At 38.8% G+C, this 27,363-nt stretch overlaps 2 protein-coding genes across 2 annotated transcripts in view; one reads left to right on the top strand and one right to left on the bottom strand.

The window, feature by feature from the left end:
* LOC145992203 (glucose dehydrogenase [FAD, quinone]) overlaps window positions 1-14,849 on the bottom strand; it is a 51,186-nt gene extending 36,337 nt beyond the window's left edge. Inside the window, exon 1 of the mRNA XM_083128531.1 lies at window positions 14,575-14,849. The gene's annotated coding sequence lies outside the window, so the exon portion shown is untranslated. The remainder of the gene's footprint in view (window positions 1-14,574) is intronic.
* Window positions 14,850-17,105: 2,256 nt separating this feature from the next.
* The window catches only part of Flo2 (flotillin-2), a 63,413-nt gene continuing 53,155 nt past the window's right edge, over window positions 17,106-27,363 (top strand). Inside the window, exons 1-2 of the mRNA XM_083128528.1 lie at window positions 17,106-17,197; window positions 20,985-21,186. Of these exons, the coding sequence (XP_082984654.1) occupies window positions 20,988-21,186 (199 nt within the window). The 5' untranslated portion in view covers window positions 17,106-17,197; window positions 20,985-20,987. The remainder of the gene's footprint in view (window positions 17,198-20,984; window positions 21,187-27,363) is intronic.

The following is a 27,363-nucleotide window of genomic DNA, read 5'->3' as shown; positions in this document are numbered from 1 at the left end:
GAACTAATGTGATTGAAAAAAGCCAAAGTAAACATGGTTGCCAAATTTCTTTGCTATTGTCCGAATGCTCTGCCAGGTTATTGAAATTTCCCGGGGGGGACTTTTCAATTTCCGGGGAGATATTCCCCTCCCCCTCCCCATGAATTCATCACTGCTGGCTACAACGCCTAGATCTCGCTTGGTTATTACCCCCAAGAGAATCTCTTCGTAATTTGTCGCCAGAAAATTTCAACTTAACCTTTGAAACCATATTTTCAAAAAAGCAGTTTGAATTTTAAGTTCACTTTATGAACAGAAAGGCTATTCAGTACTGGACCTACAGTTTAAAATAGGATGCGAACCACAATGTGCATCCCATGGGTAGTCGAGCCCGAAGACACCCTGATTACAATGCTACAGCCACTACACTGTCGGAGAGGCTCCCCAAGGACTTACCTTTTAACTTCTCGTATCGACCTACAAGACTGATGATCCAAGAATGTAATGACGCTTTGTCAAACTGCGCCTTGTACATATGTGTAACAATATTCATATAATCTGGCACCTGAACTTTACCCATGCGATTTCAAAATCTGTGCATATACTTATAATCCAAGGTGGGTGACATTTTCACCTTTATTGTTTCATTGTGGAGTACGTTTTCTGGCGTTAGGCACAGTTGGCAGGTACAGGCCTGACAGAAACGAATAAGTTTCTCGCAAATGCTTAGTTGTTTATTTGGTTTATTTGACTTCTCTTTTCTGGGCCTCCCATATGGTGTAGTGGTAACGTCGTCGCCTTGTAATCAAGGAGTCCCTGGTTCGATACACAATGGAAGCACATGACACGGTCACCTGAATCCCACTTACACTGTAGGTCGGTGCGAAATCACTACAGATTGGTGGGGGGAAGGAGCAGACAGACACATACACACACACACACACACACACACACAGATATATATATATATATATATATATATATGTGTGTGTGTGTGTGTGTGTGTGTGTGTGTGTGTGTGTGTGTGGGTGGGTGGGTGGGGGGTGTATAATGTCATTAAATATGTGTCAATTATTAAATAATCAAATTATATTATACAATATATTATATCGACTGTATGAACAATGATTTACGTAAGGGAGGATGGACAAAAATTAAGAGACATTTAGAAGATAATAGTTTTCTGTATGACATTCACATATAAATGCAATTACGTGTTTTATTAATATATTTATATACTTCGTGGTTGCTAACGAAAGGCAATGAGAAATGGAGAAGAAACAACAAATCGGTGTATTTTCTGTGTTTTAGGGATTTGAGTTCTTTTGGTATGTTTTCTATATTATTCCAGTCAAGTAAATTTGAATCCCAAACTAATTGCTTATGTTTGTTGTTAAAACAAAAACTCTCCCCCCGGAAGAGTTTGGTGGGGGGAAATTTCAGGACAAGATCGCTGCTGGGGGGAATTCCCCCTCCCCGTCCCCCCTGGATTTCGCACTCTGGCCACTTCTGATTAGCCTATCAGTGCATACATAAAGTTGACTTAAAACAACAATTCAAACTTCGTCTTTGTGCCACTTTTGACTAATCGCAAAGATGAGGATGAGTGATGATATGAAGAAGTTGATGACAGGGCACTCACAAAGAGCACTCAGGGATTCAATCCGGGGCCCCGCTGTGCTAACCACTACGCCATGGAGTTCGGCTCCATCTTAAGAGTTTTGTGCCTAGTCGTGGGTTGGAATTGGAAACGCACCCAAACAGCTGAAAAACATGTCTCTACTTTTCCCTACAAAAAATGAAAGTTCTTTTTTATTATTATTATTTTTCATTTCTACCTAATGGAGTATGTGTTTTTATTGTATTAAGTAATCTGTTGTCCTAAAGTCCTTGGAACCTAACCAAGAACGGTACGTGAGACGTAGGTTTGTTTTTTCTCTACACACACTCATGCCGAAGAGAATATGGATTTCCCTATTTACAATGTGCACGTGTCCCGTTGGGCTCTTTGTTCAAGAAGGCAGCTTGGCCTTCCTGCCGCCATGTTCCCTGCCAAGTGCCCACTCGGCGCTCGGGCACTTGATCCACGCACCCTTGCGCAACTCGCCCACTCCGGGTGGTGAAAGCGTTAGGATATTTGTCAATAATATTCCTCTCGTCCATCCCCAAGTGAGGCGGCCATGTTTGTGATTGTCCAAGAGGCTCTGATTGTATAGCACGTACCAGCGTCACGAATGGCATGCGTCCCAAGCCTTTTGGTCGAAGCTTTCCACACACTCACTTTCTCCGAACCCCCTCCCCCTCCCCCCAACTCCATATTGCTTCTCAATTGGCCGTTAAATATGACGAGAGAACTGGGACAAAAATACAACCGACTCCATGGGGCTTGGGGGGGGGGGGGCTCGAGCCACCCCCACCCAATGTTAGCGATGTGGGGGCAGAGCCCCCCCCAATAATTTTGCTTAAGAGGATCTTTAATGTATTATTTTGCTTCTCTTGTAAAGTTTACTCTGAATTGTGCCACATGAACTTAACTTTAAATACACATTTGAAATGTTGTAGACCATCAACTTTGGGTTGCTGAGACCGTTAAACCATCAACTTTGGGGGGTGGGGCTTTGGCCAGATACAGCAAAACACATGACTTATTACTGTATACTAAGTATATAATTGTGAGTATTGTTAACATTTTTACTAAAAAGAGTTTCAAAAGAAGATGTGCATGAAATAGGAGAGTGGATGGGACGTTCGGGCTACAAATGGCTCTTACATGACATTCAGAACGAGATCATTGATATATTAGGGAAATCTGTTTTGTACTCCATGGTAGCAGATATTAAAAGTCGGGAATATATTGCTATTAAGGTTGACAAAACTTGTGACATATCCATCACTGAACAATTGACATTCTGATTCGAACTGTAAAAGAAGATTTTAATATTTTTGAGGAATTCATTGGCTTTTACCAGATTCCGAACACTGAGGCAAAAACTTAAAAAAGGGAGGGAGTGAGTCATTCATTAATTTATTTCACTGATCAGAGCCCCTCCAATAATTTTGACGAGTCGGCGCCCCTGATCAGTACGTAATAATGTTGAAATATTGACCAACCCAGATATTAATTCCTTTTTTTATTATTATTTTTTATGGACCCTGATTTCGTGTCTTGCTTCGTTCGTTTCCGATTTTGAACCATTCAAGCACCCCCTACCTGTTCGTTTCACTCGTCATTTTGAACCATGCAAGCGTTTCGTTTCAATAGTTTATTCAAGACTTTTCTTCCATTTAACCATTTCTACTTTAGATTTCACTAATTGGTTATAATACATAGTAGTTTGAGAAACTGTGGCGTGCCCAAAGGGGGGAGGGGGTCATAACCACCTCCTTCGGCCCAAGATATGAAAGGCAGGAGAAGATGGCAAAATGTTGGTTGGCTACTAATAGAAAACTATACGTGTACGCCACTGTTGAGAAATATATGAAAACTAAAAACATTTAAATACAAAAGTTTAAAAAGATAGAAAAGAGCACGATAGAGAACATCTATACACTCTAATAGTAAAAAAAAATATACGTAAAACATAAACACACACATAACAAAAGTACTCAACATACAGAAGAATCAGTGAGTGTTTCTCACACAAGTTTGCATCCAAGAATGGTTTTATTTCCTTGTATTTCCGTTGTCAGTACTGGTGAGTTAAGTTCAGAAGATTATTTCTTCATTTTGATTGGCCGAGAGAAGAAGATGGCATTTGAGAGGTCGTTCCGCGCGATGATAGCAGTAACGTGAAGGAATTTCCGTAAAATGTTGTCTTGTGGAAGGCGATGGTCAGCAGAGATTTGTCTTGCGAGTGGGTGGCAAAGGGGTTTCCTGCGCTTAGGGGCTGAAGTAGTAGTTTTCGATTAGTAACTTCTGTTTAATGCTCCATATCAAACCTCTTCGAATATTAATTGCTTCCTAGTAGCCCGCACCACAGAGATAAGGAAGATGATCGTATTGTATTTCTATCAAACCTAATTTAGTTACGGTTACCCCACTGAATACCAAACCTAACGCATGATGAGCTCAAAGCAATTTAGAAATATTATGAAACAGGTATTAGTTATCAACTTCTTCATATCATCACTCATCCTCATCTTTGCGATTAGCCAAAAGTGGCAGAAAGACGAAGTTTGAATTGTTGTTTTAAGTTAACTTTATGCACATATAGGCTAATCGGAACTGGACGTACAGTGTAAGTGGGATCCGGGTGACCGTGCCATGTGCTTCCACTGTGTATCGAACCAGGGACCCCTTGATTACAAGCCGACGACGTTACCACTACGCCATCTGGGAGGCCCAGAAAAGCGAAGTCAAATAAACCAAATCAACAACTAAGCATTTGCGAGAAACTTCTAGTCTCGTGTGTTTTAGCCTTTAGACTTTGTGCGTTTTTATGGGTAATAACGACAGACTGCGTGCAATGAAGGGCTTGGTAAACTTTCATCTCGATTACCATTTTGTGGAGCGCTGTACAATGCAAGTTCAGTGCCGGATCTACACATTTTGGGCCCCCTTCAAAATATTACCAAAGTCCCCCTCTGTATGGGAGCGTGAGAGGAGAAAAAGGAAGGGATTTTTAGGCGTTTAGCCTTAGTTAAGATAGCTAGAGTCCGAGTGCATTCGGAACATCTCCAGCTGACTGCGCGAGTCTAGCCAGCGAGCCTACGAGCAGTGTACAGCGTGATAGCTATAGGCGCAGAGTAGAGATGACGTCAGCGGTTCACTTCTTGATTGGAGGCGTTGGGAGTTATGACTCGCTCCCAAGGTGCAAACGCAGAACGGCCAGAGCTGTTACGGAAATAATCTCACTCTAATAAGCGGTAATGATGGTTAGAGTAAAATTCTAGCAGTGGATACCTCAGAAAAGAAAAGAAGCTTTGCAAAATCTTACACTGATGAAACCTGTTTGAAGAAAGAACTAATACCTGTTTCATAATATTTCTAAATTGCTCTGCCTTTGCTTTGAGCTCATCATGCGTTAGGTTTGGTATTCTAGTGGGGTAACCGTAAGTAAATTAGGTTTGATAGCCCCCAAAGTGAATGGGATCGTTACAAGCCAGAAGTGTTCTTGACTGTACGTACAGTCTCAACTAGTAGCCCGCACCACAGAGATAAGGAAGATAAACTGGTGCTTAGGAAGCAATTAATGTTTAGTTTGCGGTATGGAGCATTAAACGGAAGTTACTAATCGGAAAACTACTGCATGCTTGCAAACCTAAAATGAATAGAAAATCCTTATTTTTTCACCTTATAATATTTAGGTGATTTCATTTTTTCCTTCTCTGCGATGCTAGACGAATTACTACAGTTATTGGTGTTTACATAAACTTACTTTAGTACAGGGGTTCTCAACCTGGGGGGGCGTTGGAGAATTTTAGGGGAGGCGTGGTGAGCAATGAAAAATATATACATGAATTACCCCCAAAAATGTTGTGGCAAACACAAACCCTTGTGTTGGTCTCAGAAAAGAAACTTCTGCAAATAGTTCTCTCTGTCACTCATTAATTGCGTTCTTAAGAAATAAAACCAAATGATGTAGTTTGAAATTGTAACTGCAGTGAAAGCAGAATGCTGTGTAATGTAGGCCTATTAAGCACTTTCATTAATTAATGAAAATGTTCTATCAACAGAACAAGTATTAGTATTTTTTAATAAGCATTGTAAAATATTCTTTGAGTTATATTTATTAACCCTAACAGTACAGTTTCGTACGTCAATAATTCATTACGCCTAGAGGGAGGGGGCGTGGACTAATTTGAGGATGCAAAGGGGGGGGGGGATGCGCAGGTCCAAAAAGGTTCAGAACCACTGCTTTAGTAAATATCCTACATTATATGCATGACAAGGCATTGATCATCTCCCTCCTCTATGCGGTTTATAGATCCGGCACGGCACTGAATGCAAGCATCTATCCAGTTCCTTTACAACCACCAAACAATTTTCTCTCTGAACATTGAATTTGTCCTCCCACAGAATACTGGTGAGTGCGTAAGCTTTCGAACATTTTGATTTTGAAAAACATATGCTTCCGATTGCATGCACTGAACGAATAATGTTGAATTTTTTTAACACGTTCAAAAACCCTTTATTTCCCAGCGCTTCTATAAAATCGGCATCCACCCTTTTCTCCGTGTCGTATAATGCCTGTAATTTCCCGAACGGCCTACGTGACGAAAGGCATGTGTGCGTGCGATACGCAAGGATGCGTAGACGTACGTGTAAGTGTGTGGTTCGGCCCCCTTGGCGGCCCACGGCGTAACGGTACGCCGACCTTTGGCTGCGACTGGGACGTTGACAAGTTCTGGGTCAAGACCGCTCATGGGAGTTCCGAATCGTTACGTCACTGGTAATGGCGTCGCTGGCCCCCGCGGACGGAAAGTGAGTTGCTGCGGCCAATTGTCTTCAGGAGGATCAGTGGCGGGTTGAGGACTCTGTTAATGTCCTCGCTCTTCTGGATGTAAATTTACCAAGCCGTTCATTGCATGCAGTCTGTCGTTATTACCCGTAAAAACGCACAAAGTCTAAAGGCTAAAACACACGAGACTAGATTTCCTGCTCATCTCCTAGTTATCGTCTCGCACCATACGCGTTACTGTACAGTCACGGACACTTCTGGGTTGTAGTGATAACATTGCAAGTCAATGGTTACAATCCAAAGGTGTCCGTGACTGAAATTGTTGGTATGCTTTGTCTCCACAAGGCATTGCGCAGAGCAATGTAGAAAGATGAACGAGCGACTTATTTATTTACTTAATTGAAACACAATAGGCGCATGCCCAATTACATGGTTCAATAACACCATTACATAATCAAGATCATAATAAGCCTTGTTTCCATGATAATCAAAAACTCAATATGCTGACCATATGCTCAGCATATTGATTTTTTATTACAAGATCATAACTAAGAAAATTAACAAAAAATATGAATGATGTAATATAAATTTTACATTTAATAACACTTGTGAAAAGAATTTAATTATTAGATTATAGAGACAAAGGAGACATAGATGTAATACAATAAAAATGACGCTAAACTGTTGGATATAACCTTACAAGCTAAATTGAAACCTAAATTCAATGAACAAAACAAAACATACAACAATTCAGTGAATAGATCTAAAGTTACAATTACATTTAAATAGGTCTATGCTTGGGTTATTCTTAGAAATTGCATTAAATAACTTGCATATTCTCCTCATGGGTTCAGATTCAGCCATTTTGGTTCTTTCGTGGGGGATTTGAAAGACGTCAGTTCTGGGCCTTAACATACAGTTTGGTACATAAAAATTTAAGTTCGACAACAGATTAAAAGAATCTATTTTACTATGATGAAGAACGTCGTAGGAGAACAGCTGCGCTGAAATTTTCATTACAATTGCCAAATTTAAAAGAAAAACATAGGTTAGAATTTGGCTTGAAAGAAGATGTAGTTATCAAGGTGAACTCAGCATACGTTTTAATGAACCCGGGTGTGTAATCATAAATGAGATTCGCAGGATTCTTTCATAACAAATATTTTGTTCAACTAAATATCGTATGTCAAACCACTGGTAACAATAAAGATTTTCATTATCAGCTAATCACATCGGTCGCGTAATATTAATAAACACGGTTCTGTTACAAGAAAATGAACAACCAAAGCCCAAAAACAGCTTCGCTTTGCAAAACTCACAGATTATCGTCGTCACATGACCAAACGTTCGCTCTGACTGGTTGGTACCATATCATCTAGCAGAGAAGCAAGTTGCAATGAGAACACGGTCTAGTCGCCAAAGCCAGTTTAGCAGCCAGTCAGGCGGCCATCATTTCTAGCCTGGTAACCAGTCAACGAACAGATCAGGTGTTAGCGATGAAAAGCCCTATTACTTTTATAGGAGCCAATAAGACAATATTGAAAGCAACATTCAGTTTCATTTCAGTTAGAACCAGCAAACAATAATTTTATTTTGTATTTTTGTCCTTTTGGGTGTTATTGATTATTGTTCAGTATTTTGTCAGGTTTTTATTGCATTTTATTAACGTTTTGAACTAACTCTCTTGTCTCTACCTTGCCCTGATCCTCTGTACCAATTTCCTTCAGGTCTACGTTAACCAGGAGCGTATATTGTAGTCTAGCTAGGCTATATGCGAAGCCTGAAGTCTAGAGAATAAAATTCAGGAGAATAATCGATCAGAAATTGTAACTATTATCATTCATATCAGTGGGATGATGATGCTGATTATGGAGTTGGCAACCTCATTTCTTATGAGTTGGTAACCCGATTTGCTATGAGTTGGCAACCTGATTTGCTATGAGTTGGCAACTTGATTTCTTAGGAGTTGGCAACCTGATTTCTTATGAGTTGGCAACCTGATTTCTTAGGAGTTGGTAAATTTTTCTATTCATAACCTAGGACCACGTGACATAAATGAAATAGCCCAGATCTTGGTCTCAGCATACGCCACTGACGTTAACATTATCATTCCAACTTTGTCTTGGCCTTCAAATTTAACCTTCCACTCTGCAACACACAGGAATATCAGTCGTCGTTTTCATATTTTGCTGCAAAAATATGGAGTGCCCTACTTAAGACCATGTCGAGCATATCTAAAATAGAATCTTTCCGAAATGAAGTAAAGAATTTTCTTTTGGCAGAGCAGAGATTGTGTTCAAATACTATGATGTAACTTGTATGTTTATGTTATGTATTTTGTCTACATCTTTTTTTTAATTTATTTTTTATTAATTTTATTTTATTTTTATGTTGTCTTTTCACAATTTTTGTATCATTTTATTCATACATTTTTTACAATTACTTTATCAATAGATTTTGTTACTAAATCATACAGTGTATTGTACACTGTATTAGTACTGTAATAACATAAGAAATGTAAATTTAAATGTAATCGATGACACGGGTTATGTGGCAGAATAGCCTCAGGCTGAAGCTCGCCCAAGCAAATAATGAATTTGAATTTGAATGGTGGGTCTTTTGCCTTCAAGTGGTGATCAAAATGAAGAAATAGTTCATGAATCAAAGAGTCAAGTGCCACATAAAGTTCATGACCAATAAAACTTAACATACGAACAACATATACCTAATTATCTTCGTAAGCAGTGTAATTAGAGAAAGATTCCCTGCCATAGCAAATACGTTGTAAGATATTCGGATCCATCTTTAAACTGTAGGTTCAATACCGATTAGTCTATATGTGCATAAAGTGGACTTAAAAACTCCAACTCGAGCAAAAGTAGTACACCCTCGACTGCATTTGCATCTGACGAGGCTGTGGCGTCTGGACTTGCAGCCAGTATAATCGTTAGTTTCATCTCATCATCGTCGCGATTAGCCAAGAGAGACAGAAAAAAAGAGCCAATCAATTATTATACTTGCATAGGGGCTCTCTTATTCAGTTCGGCAGGCTGGGGGGGGGGAGGTGCATAACAAACAAATGTACCAATATCCGTCACCGTGTATTATATTCATTTGGTTTCGTGCTTCACTTTTTTTTGTCTGTCACCATCGAAACTGAAAAAACCCGAGAAGATCTCGCAGTTGAATGACATAACTATAAGATTCCCATTTCACAATGCAAAATGCATGTTCATCTTGGCATCGGGAGACGCGGGCTTCGTTTCTTTCGTACACCGTGATTGCATCCATCACAGAAGAAGTTCCTTTGCTCGCTGATATTTTTGTAGCATCACTAAAGGAGAATTCGCACCAGCATCTCCCCCCCCCCCAAGAGAAACTGTAAAATGCTGGTCGAGGCATTCACACTTTTTCCAAATGGATTTGGACCACTTCTACAAACAAGATCTGGCACAACAATTGTTTACGTCCTCTCTCTTTCTTTGAACTGTTGCGAAAAGGAAAATTTGTTCCAGAATGCTCGTTCGTCAAAAGTTTGTAAGCTGTACTGTAAAAGATGAATTCCAAAAGGGCGCTCCTTGTGTAGTGGAGAGAAATTTGCACTTGTTATGAAATAATTAACACACCCCCAAGGGACCTTTCAGACCGAAGCGATGCGCGAAAAGCAGACCGAGGCGACGTGATGCACGGTATTCTGAAAACTGCTGAGAATGTGCCACACGTAAGCGACAAGCGGCACGTGCAGATTATCCTGTCGTTTCTGTTGGACAGATTGCATGTATTAGTAGGGCTAGTTTCGAAACACCACTTGTCGCGTGTCGCTTCGGTGTGAAAGCTCCTTAATAAACTTCTGATTTATTTTTCCCCCCACAATAGCCAGGTAATGGTAACAAATCAAGTGGTAAAACATGATGTAAGGTTTTTTTCAGTATAGGGTGCAAGTTGTAGGAAGTTATGCGTGTTTTTCAGCAAGGCAGCTTTCAGACCGAAATGACACGCGATATGGGGGTTTCACACCGAAGCGACTAGCGACACGGCCCTTTTCGCTCTATAAGTAAGCATTCGCTGCGCATGCGCGACTAACACAAGCGACACGATGCACGCTATTGAGAGTTTGAGTAATACGTCAGCGACAAACGGTACGAAAGGTAGATTTCTGTAGAATCGTTTGCAAGTGACGCGTGTCCCTTGTCACTTCGGTCTGAAAGCTGCTTAAGGCGCCAACAACGACAATCAATTGTTTTTCACAACAAATCTGATTTGAAATTAACAATAAACACTTGCCAGAGTCTCATGTGAATGTTGTCCGCTAGTAAAAAGTTGAACATGGAAAAGCATTTGAGCATGCTGAAAGAATGCAAATTCTCCTGGATTTATTTTTCATAGTAAGCAAGAAACTTTTCACTTAACAAAAGTTGATAAATAAGGATATGAGCTATTGCTATGGGTCTACTTTGTTTTCTGAAAATGTTGTTTGCTTATGCGTAGACAAACATTAACAAGTAGAATCTCAAAATATAACAAAAATTGTCATTGCCTTCTAAAATGCTCAAAATGACCTGAAATTGCCAACAAATTTACATATCCATCGAAAATGTTGAAATATGCACAAAAATGCCCAAACAAATTGTCTTCATTTAACCAATTATACCATGACTCGTTTTTACATAAAGATAGATGCAAAATCATGAAGTGCCATACATGTCCTCATAATATATTAACCCAAGCTGGCAGAGGGCGCCGAATTCGTTGTAGGGGGCGCTTCCAATTCTACTCTCGGCCCGGGCGCTGAAATTTTTGGTTACACCCCTTCTCCTAGGAAATCTTCAAGACATTATAATTGTCTGTGTTGACCTGTCGTTTGAGAAACTGGAAAGGATGTTGGTAAGATGCCACAAAACAACAAAGTTTGTTTCCTTCAACAAGTTAATTCATATTTGGAACCAGTAGAGCCCGATATTGCTTCAGCATGGAGGACTTCCTCTGTTGAGTAGAACGTGACGGAAACTAAATTGAGGATATCGCGATTTGTTGAATGGTTTCGGTGCCAGTATCGTGTGAACCAACGATTTACCCGGCAGGATTCACACTGCAGTTCTTGCCAGTACGAAGGATGTTCGTAACCATTCCCTGATTCAAAGATGACCTCAGGTTTCCAGGATTTGGTTTTGAACCATATTCAGTTGGTACTAATTTAGAGCAGTGTTACAGTATGCTATAAACTCGGCTTCGAGTCCTAGCCGACTTTCATTCAAGTTTCGTCAAAAGTCAAACTTGGCTTCCACTTTATGCTGCCATAGGCTAATCGGGACTGAACGTGCAGTTTTGAGCTGTGATCCCAACAACTGTGCAATGTTTCTCCAACAGGATCCAATCCGAGACCATTTGATTACAAGGTGGTATTGTGGAGGCCCTTGTACAGTGGGATGCATAAGTATTACCATGACCATGTTTAGCCTCTTTGCTTTACGCAGTGATAGTTTGAAAAATTCAAACAAAACGTCAAATAAACTACTTACAACTTCAGCATAAGTAAAAAAAGCAATCATTAAACACGTTGGATGCATGAGAAAAATTAATGAAAGTAGTCATGCACAATTAGGTGTGCAATACTTGTGCATCCCACTGTACCCCCCCCTCTCATCTCTCATTTAATCTCTTCATTGTAGTCTGAATTGCAATATAAACATTGTAATATACGGCAATTATGAAGCATAGTTGTGGTACTTGTATAAAAAGGCATGTTATCCAATTAAGGATGTTCATTATACAATAATTGAAACATTATAGTAATACATATCAATGTAATACATAAATGTAAACCTTCATTTGAACAAATATGTCAATTGCAAATTTTATTTATCGGTTTTCAATGTTGAGGTCAAAGAAAATAGGTTCACATGGTTTGTTTTAGTAATGTTAAATGTTCTACGCATTTTCCAAATTCGTTTTGTTGGTCTTAAAGTCTGTGCGTTCTTCTTTCTGGAAGGTTTACAAGATTTCCCCAATGATAAACAATAATAATAACAGTAGTAAAACAATCGGAAGACAGTCAAGATGAATATATTAGTACTTTGTTCAAGTTTGCTGTTAACTGTGTGTATATATATTTGTGCAAATCTCTCAAGGTTCAAGATTCAGCACAGCTTATATAATTTATAATTATATTACATGAACAATCAAATCGTTCGCAGTGTACACATTAATTTTCGAACCATGGGCTCAATCGCGAAATCTATTTGTTCTATTGTTAAATATCAAGCATTGCCATGAACAAACTTCACATAGCCTCACTGCTTACGTACGATTCAATCGTATATTTCGCTTAGAAGTGCTTGTTGATGCTATAGTACACGATGACGCAAATACTTTTTGTCCTTGAATTTCATTCAAAGGGTTTTGCACATTTGAGTGTCTTACGAAGTCAATCTACGCCTTCATTTAATTCTCTTTCGCTGGGATTGATAACTATTTTTTTTTATCTCACAATGCACATGGCATGATATGTTCAATGAGTTTCCTGTCGCACCATAATAGCATTGTTAGAAAGGCACTACCGCAGTACACGCTTCGTTAAGATAAGGTCTAGCGTTGATAATTTAGAGTGCCTAGATAGTTTTGTGTTCTCTATTGTTTACGTAAATAGCTCGTTTGAATAGTCTGTGCCCCTTGGAAGTAATTGGTGTGGTGAAATTGCTTTGTGGTTACTTATTAATATCAGTGTCAGAGATAAAATTATTTCTGGGGAGGTCCAAACATTGTTGAATTCATATAATATGTAATTATATTGCAGAGAAATACAATCTCTCTTTGAAGGATAAATATTCATTATTACCATACTTATTAACAATAACTAAGAAGACAAAGAAATGTTTTGGTCCACTATATGCACAGACAGGCTAATCAGGACCAGAACATACAGTTTAAAGTCAGATCTCCACCGAGAATCGAATCCGAGACCCTTTGATTACAATGCGAGACCGTTACTATTACTCCATAACTTGAGGAAAACACAAAACTTCAAAATAAATCGTTCATTTCCTTCCACAAATATAGTTTCCAAGCTTCGCTGTTTCGTTCTTGGTTCTCGTGAATTGACATTTTATTCAATATTTACTCATTGTGTAAAAAAAAAATTGTTTTTTCATGAAACCAATTTTATATTAGATTTACAGTATATTTGTTGTATCTTTACATACAGACGAAGTTCCAATATGTTAAAAGTTTTTAGCCAGGCCCACCACTTCTTATTTTTCGATATTTCAACTGTGAACATTTTATTAAAACATTGAAAATAATGTTTCTGTACTAATTTTGTTCATAAAATCATAGGAGACGACGTGAATTCGCTCCTTGGGATGTGTGTTCTGACATGACTCTCGTGCCAGTGACAGCGTACAATTGGTTGGTAATTATGGTATTTTTTGTAATTATTATAATTACTATGTAACTGCACCTGTATAAACAAAAAAGGCATTGATGCAACATTATTATTTTTCTTTTTTTAGGTTTGGTGATACTCATGCAATAATTGATTCTTGTTTTTATTAATGCTTATTTTTGCATTATTTAACTACACCTACATAGGTCCTCCACCGTGGCCGTGCGGTCTAAGGCGCTGTGCTTTGGACGGCATGGGTTCGAGTCCGCCTGGGTTCAGTCTCTGGGTTTTCGGCCTGTGTTTAGGACCGGTGGCAACCCGCCTTCGTGAGGAAATTGGGGAGCTACGGGCGAGTAGCGTAACCTGGTCTCGGATATCTCCTATAACGGCTGGGGGTTCGACGGGCTGACCCCACGTCACCCCATTACCGGTTGAAGATCTCCACACCTCTAGGTAGGATTGTGGGAGGGAGACTGTCAGTCGGGAGATAGGCCAAGGACCTTTAAGGGCTGTCGAGCCATGGGTTATTATACACCTACATAAACATGAGCCTGCCCCCCTCTCAAGTAAATAAGCTTCTTTTATCGTACGCAAGGCGTCCCGGGTTCGAATCCCTGCCGGGGCGTTCTTTGTCAGTGCGCCTTCATCAATTTCATCATACCCATCCTCATCGTCGCGATTAGCCAAAAGTGGAAGAAAAGCGACGCTAATAACAAAAATTGTTTAAATCTTGTACGGTACGGATACGCTAGGATTAAAACACAATGGTTATTTTGTGTAGTATAAAAAATAAATTAAACTTGCAATACATACCGCAGTATACTTTTCCCATGCTCCTTTGCACACGATATGTTGTCGTCTCACCCATGCATCCCAGCACACACATGATTCGCGCTAAGCGTTGGACATTATCACAGCGAAAGCCATTTAAGTGCTAATGCTCTCAAGTACAGCTGCCCTTGTATAATTTTCCTTGCTTTTCCTCACAAGCACACCATCACCTCGCACTGGTCTCACGCCCACATTCCCCCCTCGCGGTATAAAACGTCTGCTCCCAAGTTCTTCGCCTCGACTGGTGATTATGGCTGTATTCTTTCTGGTTGTAGACTTCCTCGGCCACATAACGGTACCCCTGAGATGCTATTCCATTTGGTTCGGCTCGGCCTACCTACCCGGTGTGACTTGGGGCCATTTACTCGTTCACGCCTTTTGTCTTGCGTAATACGAAGCAAGCACGACGAAGGGCAGGTTTTATGTTTTCTGAAAGTCGGTAGCCTTTTAATTTTTTCACATATTTGAAACTATTGAAAACTAACTCACTCTGCAGTCTTCTTAAACCCGAAGGTTTATGGCTGCAGCGCCACAAGCCTTCCATCTGTCCCTATCCTGGGCAACATCAGTCCTTACCGAATTCCTTCAGGTACATCAATTGAGCTGTTGTGCATACAACGTTGGTAAATTCAATTTCTTTCTATGTAAGTTATAATCAGTGATGTACCGTAGACTAAAAGTTTACGTTTACATGCGTTGTCTACACGTAATCTACGCGTAGACAATCTAAAGTGCACTAAAATTAATTTTCAAGGCTTTCATGAAAGGAAAGTGACATTTTCAACTATATTGGTTCCTGACGAAATGAAAAGAACCCTATTTACAACAAAATTTATCTTATCTTCTATTACAAACTATGGAAGAAGATAAATAGTATGCAAAAAACAACAACAGATGGCAGTCGTGAGGTAAGAGTGGTCTTTTTCTCATTAAACACTAGAATATTTCCTATATTAGGTTTCTTCCTAGGTGAAAAATTGTTCGAATTTGGAAGAAATAGTATGAAAGGTTCTCCTCACACATCAGCAACTGATACGCAGTATATATATTTTTTAATTCCATAGCGCCCTTTGCTAAGTTATCACCTTTCGCCATGTTGTTTACAAAGATTACGTAATCTGCGTGTATAAAATAGTCTACGTGTAGAATGTAGACTATCGTTGTTTACGCGTAGACGCACATCACTGGTTATAATACTCCATATAAACCATATGCATTGGTATTTGGACAGTTCTATTCAGTTCAGTTCAAACATAATTTCCATAATTTACAATTTAAGTATTCAGTAATGCATGATTTAATAATAGGTTGTTTTTTTCGATTTGTTTTATAACCTTGTCATATTTTCTGCTTTTATATCATTTGGTACGTTACCGAATATTTTAATTGCCATCTGTTCGGGTCCTTCTTGAACTAATATTCATCTGGTTAGTTTGGCTTTAGAAAATGATTAGTTCGGGTGTTATATGTTCTATTAAGCATCGTGGCGTAATATATTTTCTCGCATATAATGACATTTCATATATTATATACAGTGAAGGGGGGGAGCTTAATATTTTGCATTTCTCAAACAACGTTTTGCAATATTCCCTAGTTATAATCCTAATGGCTTGCTTTTGTTTTCTAAATGCTTCTCAACTTGTCGGCGAGTTACCCAAAAATTCTATTGCACAATTTATTAGTGAATGAAACATTGCATAATATGCCTGAATTAGTGAATGTTTTTTAAGACACGACGTTGTGTTAATTTGTTTCTTTATAGCAGGGTTCATAAAGGTCCAGAAATCCATACATTCTAATGGGTTCGCTGCTGGACCGGAATATTTTCTCTCGCACAATTTAAATTCGGTCCAAGTTGCATATTGTTTCATTGAAAGTAAAGGTCCCTGGACCGTATTGAAATTCATCCGGAAGAAAGGTTCCCTGACGGAATTGAAAGACTTTACGGTCCAGAACCCAGTTATGTTTGCTGATTTTCTCTCCCGGACCGGAATTAAATTTATTTACATTTCCTGGATCTTTATCAACCCTGCCTTACAGAGTGTACAATGGTTTGTCAGGATAGCTTGATACGATGCAGGCGGGGGATTTATGAAAATTGTTTTGGAGCCTGCCAGCATTTTTATTATTAACAGTTATGTTATCATGGTACTTCACTTCCACTAATTGCACGCTCTATATTAATAGAACTTGTTAACTTAAATACAGAAAAATTGTGATTAAATAAATATTCATTAATAGTTACAAAACAACACTTACATTCTTCATTTTTGTGTCCCCTACACACTAGGCTATAGTAGCTTAGGATAGCCTAATGGCAAATCCTCCCTTGATACGATGTATACCTCCAATTTTATTGATTCGTACTCGTTTAACGGGGGGGGGATATGTGTCAGTGGCAACCCTGAAACGCACTGCCTAGTTGCATATCCTCAGGATCAGAAATAATAATAATAATAATCTTTGTGAGATGATTCTCTGAGCCTTAACAAGATCTCTTCTCATTGCAGGAGGATGCTGTGGGTCCACGAGCAAGAAGACCATCGTTGGAGGCTGGGCCTGGGCATGGTGGCTGGTCACAGATGTGCAGCGTCTGTCGTTAGAGGTGAGTGTCTGGACTGTATATAGGATCACAGTACCGTTTGAGGAAACTTGAAACTATCCAACATCATTCTTCTGCCAATTTTTTGCATACCGAAATATTCTCCTTTTGTCTCTGCTAGCCCCAGGGGTCCCAGATTCGAATCGAACCCTAGGTATGGGTGTAACGTGTGAGTGTCCCTTCATCAAATCATCACTCATTCTCATCATTGCGAATATCCAAACATGGCAGAAAAGCTACGATAAATAACAAAAATCCAATTGTTTATTTATATTTATATTAGTTGTTACTGTATAGTAGCAGTCATAACCAGGATAATAATAATAATAATTATTATTATTATTATTTCTACGATTCAATAGCACTACAAAAAGATTTTGGGGAAAAAATTAGATTTCTTATTACCTCCATAAAAGGAAATTACATACATGTTTCTTTATGGCAATTTGAAATTAAACTGTGTTATCTTCCTACATGTGGTTTATCTTCTCAATTTTAAATAAAATCCTAAATTCTGTAAAAAAGATCAAGATATTAACTCATTTATACCACAGTAAAACATTCAGAAACAATAAAGAAAAATGATAGAATAATACTCATAAGTCCAGAGCCATCTATTGTTCACCATAGCAAACCATATCTCAATATAGTAGCGATTTTTTTTAAACCTATTTTATTTCAAATTATTCAATAACAAGTTAAAATCACACAATATTGTATAAAACTATTCAAATTTGTTAATATAAAACTTGTAGAAATTATTTCAACTTGTATTTAATTCTGGAAAGAAAAATATCAATAAAGAATGAGGTGAAAAAAATATCATCACCACTACTGAAATAAGATTGCTGAAGCTTGAAGTAAGTAGTTTCTTATATCTTTATCCCAGGTTGCGTTTGTGTTTTACCGAAGCAATGAGACGTGTAATATTCCTATATTACGCCTAGAGTGCTTGAAAAACGTCATAGTTTCGAGTACAATGTTGACTTTGATAATGGTTTTTAATTGACCCATGAAGAGCGCGAAACGGGGCCACTTGCGCGACGAGCACCTCCACTCCATCTAGCGACGGAATCTTGCAGTTTCCTGGTTAATGCGAGTGGTCGGTCAACTGGCCCATCCAGTTGCTCGCTCCCCTCTGGAGGATAGTTTTTTCACAGTTTCACGTAGTGTTGACACATGAAGGAAATTTTCCCTTCTGAAGTGAAATTTTGACCAAATTTTAAGGGAAAAGGGAAATTTGATGAAAAATATGAAAATTTCGGGGAAATTTGAAGACATCAGATTCAATATTAATGTAGTTAATACAATAAAATAAACGAAATTAATCCCTATGCCATCGGGATTCGATACAGGGACCCCTGGCGTCGTAGCTCGTTGTTCTAACCACTCCGCCACGAAGATCGGCGTTACTTTATTTCCTTGTTTTGTTTGTTGCACGTACGTAATAGCGACGATGATGATGAATGATGAAGAGGTTTTCTCGGAATATCAGTCAGGTTAAACGTCTTCATCATTCGTCGCCAGGAAAGCTTCAACAATTATTTCGAATGATGAATGAGATTTGTTTTGAGTATTGTTTGAAAGTCCACTTTTATGCACAGATAAGCTAATCGGGACTGGACCTACAGTTTAAAGTGGGACACGATCCGAACCACTATGTGCCTCCACCAGGTATCGAACCAAGGATACCTTGATTACAAGGCGACAACGATGAATAATGACTGGATAATGAAACAAAGATAATTGTCTGACCACAACATCAAACCTGAAACATCCGACCCGGAAGCGATGACATGTATGGGATTAATTTGTTTAAACATTTTGCATACATATACCCATCTCCGTGGCGGAGTGGTTAGCACAGCGCGCTACGACGCCAGGGTTTCCGGGTTCGAATCTGGACTGGCCATAAGTGATTGATTGATTTGGTTTATTTTATTGTATTAACTATATTAATATTTATTGTGTTTGTTGTTATTATTATGTGATTTCTGTACGTGAAGGTAAAAATTGGTCCAAAAAGGGAAATTTTGCCCCTTTGGAAGGAAAATTATGCACTCTGATTGTGGCAACACTGGTTGCACGTGCTCTCTGTCACGTACGTAAGGTACTAGCGGCAACTCTTCAAAGCACGGGCCTCTCTGGTCTAAAGAAAATGGAATATGGCAAATGAAGAACTATCTTCAGTTCTTTTTAGGAATACTTCACCCTCTCATAACTACCGTTACGATTTCATTGTAATTGCATAAGAAAAAGTAGACGGATTTAATCCAGTTGGACTTGATTTGCAATCCCTAGTGCAGATATGAAGTTCACGTTTGCATGCATACCTCATTCAAGATTTTTTTTAAAGTTAGGAGAAGTCTGTAATCATGAAGGGATAGTTGGACTATCTGCGTAAAGGACAGCTAGACTACCCATGTAAGGAACACTTAGACTACTAATGTAAGTAACATTTGGACTAGTTACGTAATGGATAGCTACACTGGCAATGTAGTTAGACAAGCTATGTAAGGAATAGCAGGACTACAAATGTAAAGGGACGGATAGGCTACCTATGTGAGGGACAACTAGAGTAGATATTTGAGGGATAACTAAATTATATATGTAAAGGACAACTAGACTACCCGTGTAAGGATCAGTTACAGTACTTATGCAAGGTACAGCTAGAATACCCATATAAGGGACAACTAGACTACCCACGTAAGGGACAGGTAGACTACCCATGCAGGAGACAGCTAGACTACCCATGCAAGGGACAACTAGACTACCCATGTAACTGGCAGATAGATTACCCATGTAAGGGACAACTAGACTACCCATGGAGAAGACAGCTAGACTACCCATGTAAGGATCAGTTATACTACTTATGTAAGGTACAGCTAGACTACCCATGTAAGGAACAATTAGACTACCCATGCAGGAGACAGCTAGACTACCCATGTAACTGGCAGATAGATTACCCATGTAAGGGACAACTAGACTACCCATGGAGAAGACAGCTAGACTACCCATGTAGGGATCAGTTATACTACTTATGTAAGGTACAGCTAGACTACCCATGTAAGGAACAATTAGACTACCCATGCAGGAGACAGCTAGACTACCCCTGTAACTGGCAGATAGATTACCCATGTAAGGGACAACTAGACTACTCATGCAGGAGACAGCTAGACTACCCATGTAAGGATGTTATACTACTTATGTAAGGTACAGCTAGACTACCCATGCAAGGGACAACTAGACTACCCATGCAGAAGACAGCTAGACTACCCATGTAAGGATCAGTTATACTACTTATGTAAGGTACAGCTAGACTACCCATGTAAGGGACAACTAGACTACCCATTGAGGAGACAGCTAGACTACCCATGTAAGGATCAGTTATACTATTTATGCAAGGTACAGCTAGACTACCCATGTAAGGGACAGCTAGACTACCCATGTAAGGGACAGCTAGATACCCATGCAAGGGACATCTAGACTGCCCATGTAAGGATTAGTTATACTACCCATGTAAGGGACAGCTAGACTACCCATGTAAGGATCAGTTATACTACTTATGTAAGGTACAGCTAGACTACCCATGTAAGGGACAGCTAGACTACCCATGTAAGGGACAGCTAGATACCCATGCAAGGGACAGCTAGACTGCCCATCTAAGTGACAGCTAGACTACCCATGTAAAGTACAGGAAGACTGGTTATGTAAGGGATGACTAGACTGCCTATCGCTTTTCTGTGCCTGTATGCACCACCTTTAACGGTGTTCTTTTACCCCGTCGCAGGTGATGACGCTAAACCCGATGTGCGAGCACGTGGAGACGGCTCAGGGGGTTCCCCTGACTGTGACCGGGGTGGCGCAGTGCAAGATCATGAAGGCGGACGAGCTGCTGCAAACGGCGTCCGAGCAGTTCCTCGGCAAGAGCATCAAGGAGGTGAAGATGACGGTTCTGCAGACGCTGGAAGGACATCTCAGGGCGATACTCGGTGAGTAGCATGTTACGGGTTTTCAGCATGTACCGCGAATTTTTGTAAGGGAGATCTAATAATGGTACTATCAGTTATACTATGAACTAATATTATTATTGCATTTTGTTATATGTTTTGGTGTCGCCTCGGTCAGTGCTGGAATGGCGATCTCGCCGCTGATGGTCCCATTTTCGAGTCCTGCTGTTGGCATGGGTACTTCTTTGAATCAACGTCGTCACGATTAGCCAAAAGGAGCAGAAAAGCGACACTAAATGAGAAAAAAATGAAATTATGTCTTTGGAGAGATTCTACACATGAATATCAAGTATCTGATTTTTTTCATATTTAAAACCATTAATACATTGAAATTAGGGATGGTCAGATCCGAATCCTAAAATACCCGGGTCGCTAGTAATAATGTACCCGGTTACCCGGCTCTGGTATCCAGATGCGAGTACCTGTTTCCGTGAGCCATTTTCCTGTACGCGGTTCTGGGAAGCGGTAAGGGGGTACCCGGTTCTGAAACCGGATGTGGCTAACTGGTTCTAGAAACCATTTCCGGGTGCCAGGTTTCAAAGGAAAATTGGAAAGCGAAGATGCGAATTCCTAAGGAGATAATTCCACCTTACACTTGATTTGCGATTCTTATCTGGACGTACTTGTTGCTGGTAGCGAAAACTGAGTCCACCTTCATTTAACTAGTGCAAAAATATTGTTCCAATTTTTTTTTTCAAAACGAAACATAACTTGGAAGAAATATAGTATCATATTCTGCACGCGGCCGGGGGGGGGGGCAAGAATACTATCTTGCCCCCCCCCTTTCTGATCATCCTTTTCGATCTTACTCCCGCTCTCAGGGGGCGCGAATTTCAGTTTTAGTTTATAATATTGCGTGTAGATGGCACACACATACATTTATATGGGCAAGTCATGAGGTAGACTGGTTGTCACTAACTTTATACTGAAAACAACTGTGATGCTTGCAGATACAGGTAAGGTTAACCGACATTTTCTAGCAAGTAGTTAATAAGTCGACGTTTTTAATTTTAAGTAACACAAAGAGAGTTAGTGATGTGATTTCAAACGTTGTTTCTTCAATGCTGCTTTTATTGTAACTTGGAGTTAATAGAATGAAGATTCCTTGTTGATTGGAAATTATTAAATGTTCAAAAAGTATTTCACTGTGTATGTGAAATACAGGTGTTCCAACATAAATATCTGTAAGTTGTAAACAAACTTTATAAGTTTGTCAGACACAAGTGGAAGCAGTGAATCGTAGAGTAATTGGTTGGGTAGCCAATCTTTCTTTTCTCTGGAATGAGCAGTGATCTTTTGAAAAAAAGTGATGTTGAATTTCTGTCTATTTTCTTCTAATTTCTAAAAAGTGTTAAAAATAATAGGAACATTTGTATGGTGAAAGAACTCTCAAGATACACAGCCTGATAAAGTAGGGTCCCGGAATGGTTTCATTTGTCTCGGAATAAAGGGGGGGGTGCAGAAATGATTAAGACTATACTGTCATGAATTTCGTTATTTATTGCTAATTACTAGAGCTTGGAAGTTGAAGACCTATAAATTTCCAAAAAAGACCTAAAAATATCAAAAAAGGACGTATAAATGTGATCCGAATTAATTAATAACTTCAGTTTTAATTAGATATTTAATGAATAAAAAAATACAAAATTCTGGTGGTATGGAACACACAGTACTAAAAAACTGTATGAATGGAATGCATCTTCTTTCAGTCAAAAATGTTTTTATTTCGTTTTAGGGATGGTTCAAATATATATATATATATATATATATATATATATGTTTTTTATTTCTTTACTACAGAAAGGATGTTTAAGAGGTGATGAACTCATGATGATTCGAATTGAGAATGGGAAGTAAAAACATTGTGGAAAGAAGGTGAAGTTGCAAAAAAATGCCGTTAAGACCTAAAAATGGCTAAAAAAAGGAACAATAAGCCGAAAAAGGACAAATAAAACCCAACTTTTTCTGGCCTACAATGACCCAAAATGAACATATATTATGTTGGGCCTCGTCTTCGGACACTAGTCAAAAAAAGGGTTTTTCCTCAACTTCCTAACCCTACACTAATCTATTATGTAAGGTTCCACAAGATGGTTTTCGTTTTCTGAAAAATTCTTGTTAAGTCTTGATTTCTTGTGACCTTGCAAAAACGTGCCTTCCAAAATTAGACTACAAGGCTGAGTTTTCATTTTCCTCCGCGATCTTTTTGATTCATTGTTTTTGTTTATTATTTATTTTCCCTTTCTGCGACTTTTGCTGATCGCGAAGACGAGGATGAGTGATGAAATGATGAAATTGATAAAGGGACGCTCACAAGGAACACCCATGCCCAGGCCGAGATTCCAACCCGGCAGGGGCGGCGCCAGAATTTTTCGACTGGGTGGGCAGAAGCTGTATATTGATCAATTAGGGTGTGCAGTACAAACGTAAGGCATTATGTGAGTTTGACTAACATATATTCTCCCCCCTCTGTCTTTCTCCGTCTTTCACTCGAGATCTCCCTCTTACCTTGCGTAGAAAGCGATTTGAAAGCAAGGAATTCGTCAAACATAATCATCGTATCCAGTAATTCATATCTTTTTCACAGATTATATGTGCTGTAAGCATGGGCGTCCGGAAAGGGGGGGGGGCGGTGGCAAAGTCAACCAAAAATTTCATATTTCACACATATAATTTAATTTCAGCCAGAATAATGTGTGTTAATTATTGCACGAACATGATAAATTCAAATTAAGCAATGTTTTTTGAGGGATGAACACTATTATTGGTGAAAATATGCCATGTTGCCCCCTCCCCTGGAAAAAATACCTTCCTTGCCCCTCCCTGGAAAAAATCCATGGCTGTAAGTGTGACCTTTTCGAACACACTCAAATGTCAACCTCCCTCCTCAATAGTACACCCTGGAAACTGTATTCTTGTAGGCAAATGAGTCTCTGGTGCCTGTAACCACAGTCAAGATATTCCTTTTGGCGTTTTGTGTCTCCGTGCTTGTTTGTGTTCGTCCCTTCATGAGGTTCGTCTAATTACCATTCAACCTCACCATCAACATTCGTCACAAAACTAGCAGAAAATCGACTTGAAATGTAACAATGAGTCAAATCAGTATTGATTACTTTCCACAAATAGAGTATCAACAGTTCATAGCAAATCGAAAGTTGAGGTAGTAATTTCAACTTCACAAGACTTAATTTTTATCAACAGATAACTCCGCGAACAACGACGTTGCTTTATACAAGTCTGAAATATTTTTGTCCGTAGGTGAAAGAAATGGTTTAAATTTCAGGCCAATCCATGGGCGTCCAGAAGGGGGAGAAAGTGACATTTCCCCCCATGGAAAATGGATCTTACCATAAACTTATACATTACACACATATATTGCATTTCATTCACAGTAATTTATGTTAATCATTGGAAGGGTGGGTGTTGTAGGAACATGAGAGCTTCAATTGTAATCAGTGTTTCTTTGAGGGGGCAGCTTTTGCCTCTCCTTGGAAAAAATTCTGCGGACGTCCATTGGCCAATCATAATAATAATGTAATCCACCTCTTAAATTGATGCATGTTATGATAAAATTATATGGTTGACGGAGTTATTTCTGTATGTCGTCTCTCCGATCGGATAACGCTCTCGTCTTATAATTAAGTAGTCCTGGGTTCGATTTCCAATGGAAGGCCAATGCACACTCGTTAGGACTACAGTTTAAAATGGAGATCCAGTGACAATTAGCCTATTTGAGCATGTGGATTTTAAAAAAAATCACTACTGGATTATTTGCAATTTTTTTCTTTAATCTGGCTGTCTCATTATAGGTCTCTGAGACCCTCGAATCAAGCTTTCTTTCCACCTCTTTCTTCCTCTTCTTTGAAATTCATGCAAGTTAATCATAAGAACTGCATAACTGATAGTGGAAATTTATATATTGGAAGAGAACTTGTAAATAGTGCTAGCCATTAATAATATCGACTCAGTAATTCGATAGATTTTTCCAAACCTACAAAACTGTTACATTAAAATTTGGTCACCTCGGTATTGTGATTGTGAATACTCGTTATTAATTAAAACAACTTAAAAATTGTTACTTTAGATACATTGCATTATTTGAATATGACAGCTATGTAAAAAATGTGATAGAATAAAAAAAGTGGCACATCAAATTACCCATGGAGTGGTTATCGCAGTGCGCTATGATGCAGGGGTCCCGGGTTTGAATCCCGGTCTGAGCATGGGTGTTTTTGTGAGTGTCCTTTGATCACTTTTATCATATCATCATTGCGATTAACCAAAAGTGAAGAAAACCGATTTTTTTTCCAATTTATCAATCAAACATAAAATTTTGCATGTCTTCTTTCCTGGTATTTCAGTGTGGACCCACTTAAAAAGGTCGATATAATTTCGTGCGTATCTGGAGGAAGCAAGGCGAAGATGATGTTTTATTATTTTATTGTTTATTACTTTGATCATACCCAGGCCGATATTTATGTGGAGGGCCGGTGCTGACATCATAATTTTAGTTAGTCTATAACCTTTAGTCCAAGTCATGTCAGATGGTTAGTTATAAATATTTTTTAATATTTTTCCACATTCCAAATATATTTTTTTCTTCAATATGTGGCTGCTTTCGAATCAATTTTTCCACATTGAAGGCTGGGAGCTGCAAACCTCTAAATCCTTCTAAATTCTGATTAACTCTTGATCATAAAACTTATAATTGTGGGTATCCCATAAAACTTACTAAGCCTGTTGATTGCTTCTGATCATAACAGTGTTCACTAGATCACATTTCAAAAGAGAGTTCTGAGAGGAGCTTTAGCTTTCCAATGACAAAATTAAGAAAGGAAAGCTTAAATTGATTTCCTTCAACATGATATTTGCTCAAATTTTCGTAAACTTGCTTACTAGACAAGAGTTTCGCCAAATGACATCAAAGCTTGTTATGGGAGAAGTTTTGGAACTTTCTATTATCAACAATATTCACAAGTAAAATATGTATGGAATGAGGACCAGCTTATACTTACAGAATCATTTACATTTCCTAATTGTATATATTTATTGAATTTGATTGGGTGGGCAAACAGGTGGGCACAGGAATTTTTGGGTGGGTGCTTGCCCACCCCTGTCGCCGTCCCTGCAACCCGGGACACTTGGTCCATGACCTTGGAAATTGTTTCTCAAATATCTTAACATATTTTGAAACTCTGCGGCAGTTTCAGTGTACAGTTCATAATAATTATGGTACAGGCACTTGTGGGTTGTAAGGATTCCGTTGTCTACAAACACTAATTCAATTATGGATGTTGACGGGTACTCTCTTTACTTTGTTGTGAACACATGTTATTGTTCGCTTTCTACTTCTAACTGTAGGTCCATTCCCAATTATAGTGTTTATATGCATGAGTTGGTACAAAACGTAAAGGTTCTTTTGGAAAATGAAGGAATATTCGTAAGTTGTGCAAATACTAACAGGACAACGCGCATATCTCCATAACTATTCGACCCAGATAGCACATAAGCTTGGGGCAAGCTTGCGATAGCTTCCTTTCAGCTTGTCAAATCAAGCTTGACATGGCAAGCTCTACGTAAGCTTGATGCATGTGATAAGGATGCATTATTTAAAAAATAAAACAATAGACACACTCATTTAATATAACAATAGAGATACTTATTAAACATAAACAATAGTGACAAAATGAAATAAAGCTGAAATACAGTGGAATGAATTCCAGTGTAAATAAAGCACCAAAGCTTTTATTTCACGTGGCGTACACTAGATGGCGTGCAACTTAAATGTAAAATAGACATACATTTTAGTAACATAAATAAGGATAACTTTGATTCTAATTAGTGAAAAAATGTGATTTATTATCCTTCGAAAGATGTGTGAATATTAAAGTTGCAACGAAGATCAGAAAATAAAATGTGGTGAATAAAAGTGAAACTCCCATGATAAATATTTTTATCCAAGACTATATAATCAGGAGCTAAATACTACAAAACATTTACTCATCTTGATCAGTGATCGGTTAGTTCGTATGAACTTTCCAGCCTGATCATTACCTGTGCGTAATTATTGCCTATTTTTGTGGGAGCAGGAAAAGGTTTATTATCCATTTTGCCTTGACTCATCTCCCTCAACAGGTCGCTAGGTGCCGTGGCTTGCCG

This window comes from Lepisma saccharinum, chromosome 9, assembly GCF_977018435.1.
Source record: "Lepisma saccharinum chromosome 9, izLepSacc3.1, whole genome shotgun sequence".
NCBI lineage: Eukaryota > Metazoa > Arthropoda > Insecta > Zygentoma > Lepismatidae > Lepisma > Lepisma saccharinum.
This window is presented reverse-complemented; position numbering and strand designations above follow the sequence as displayed.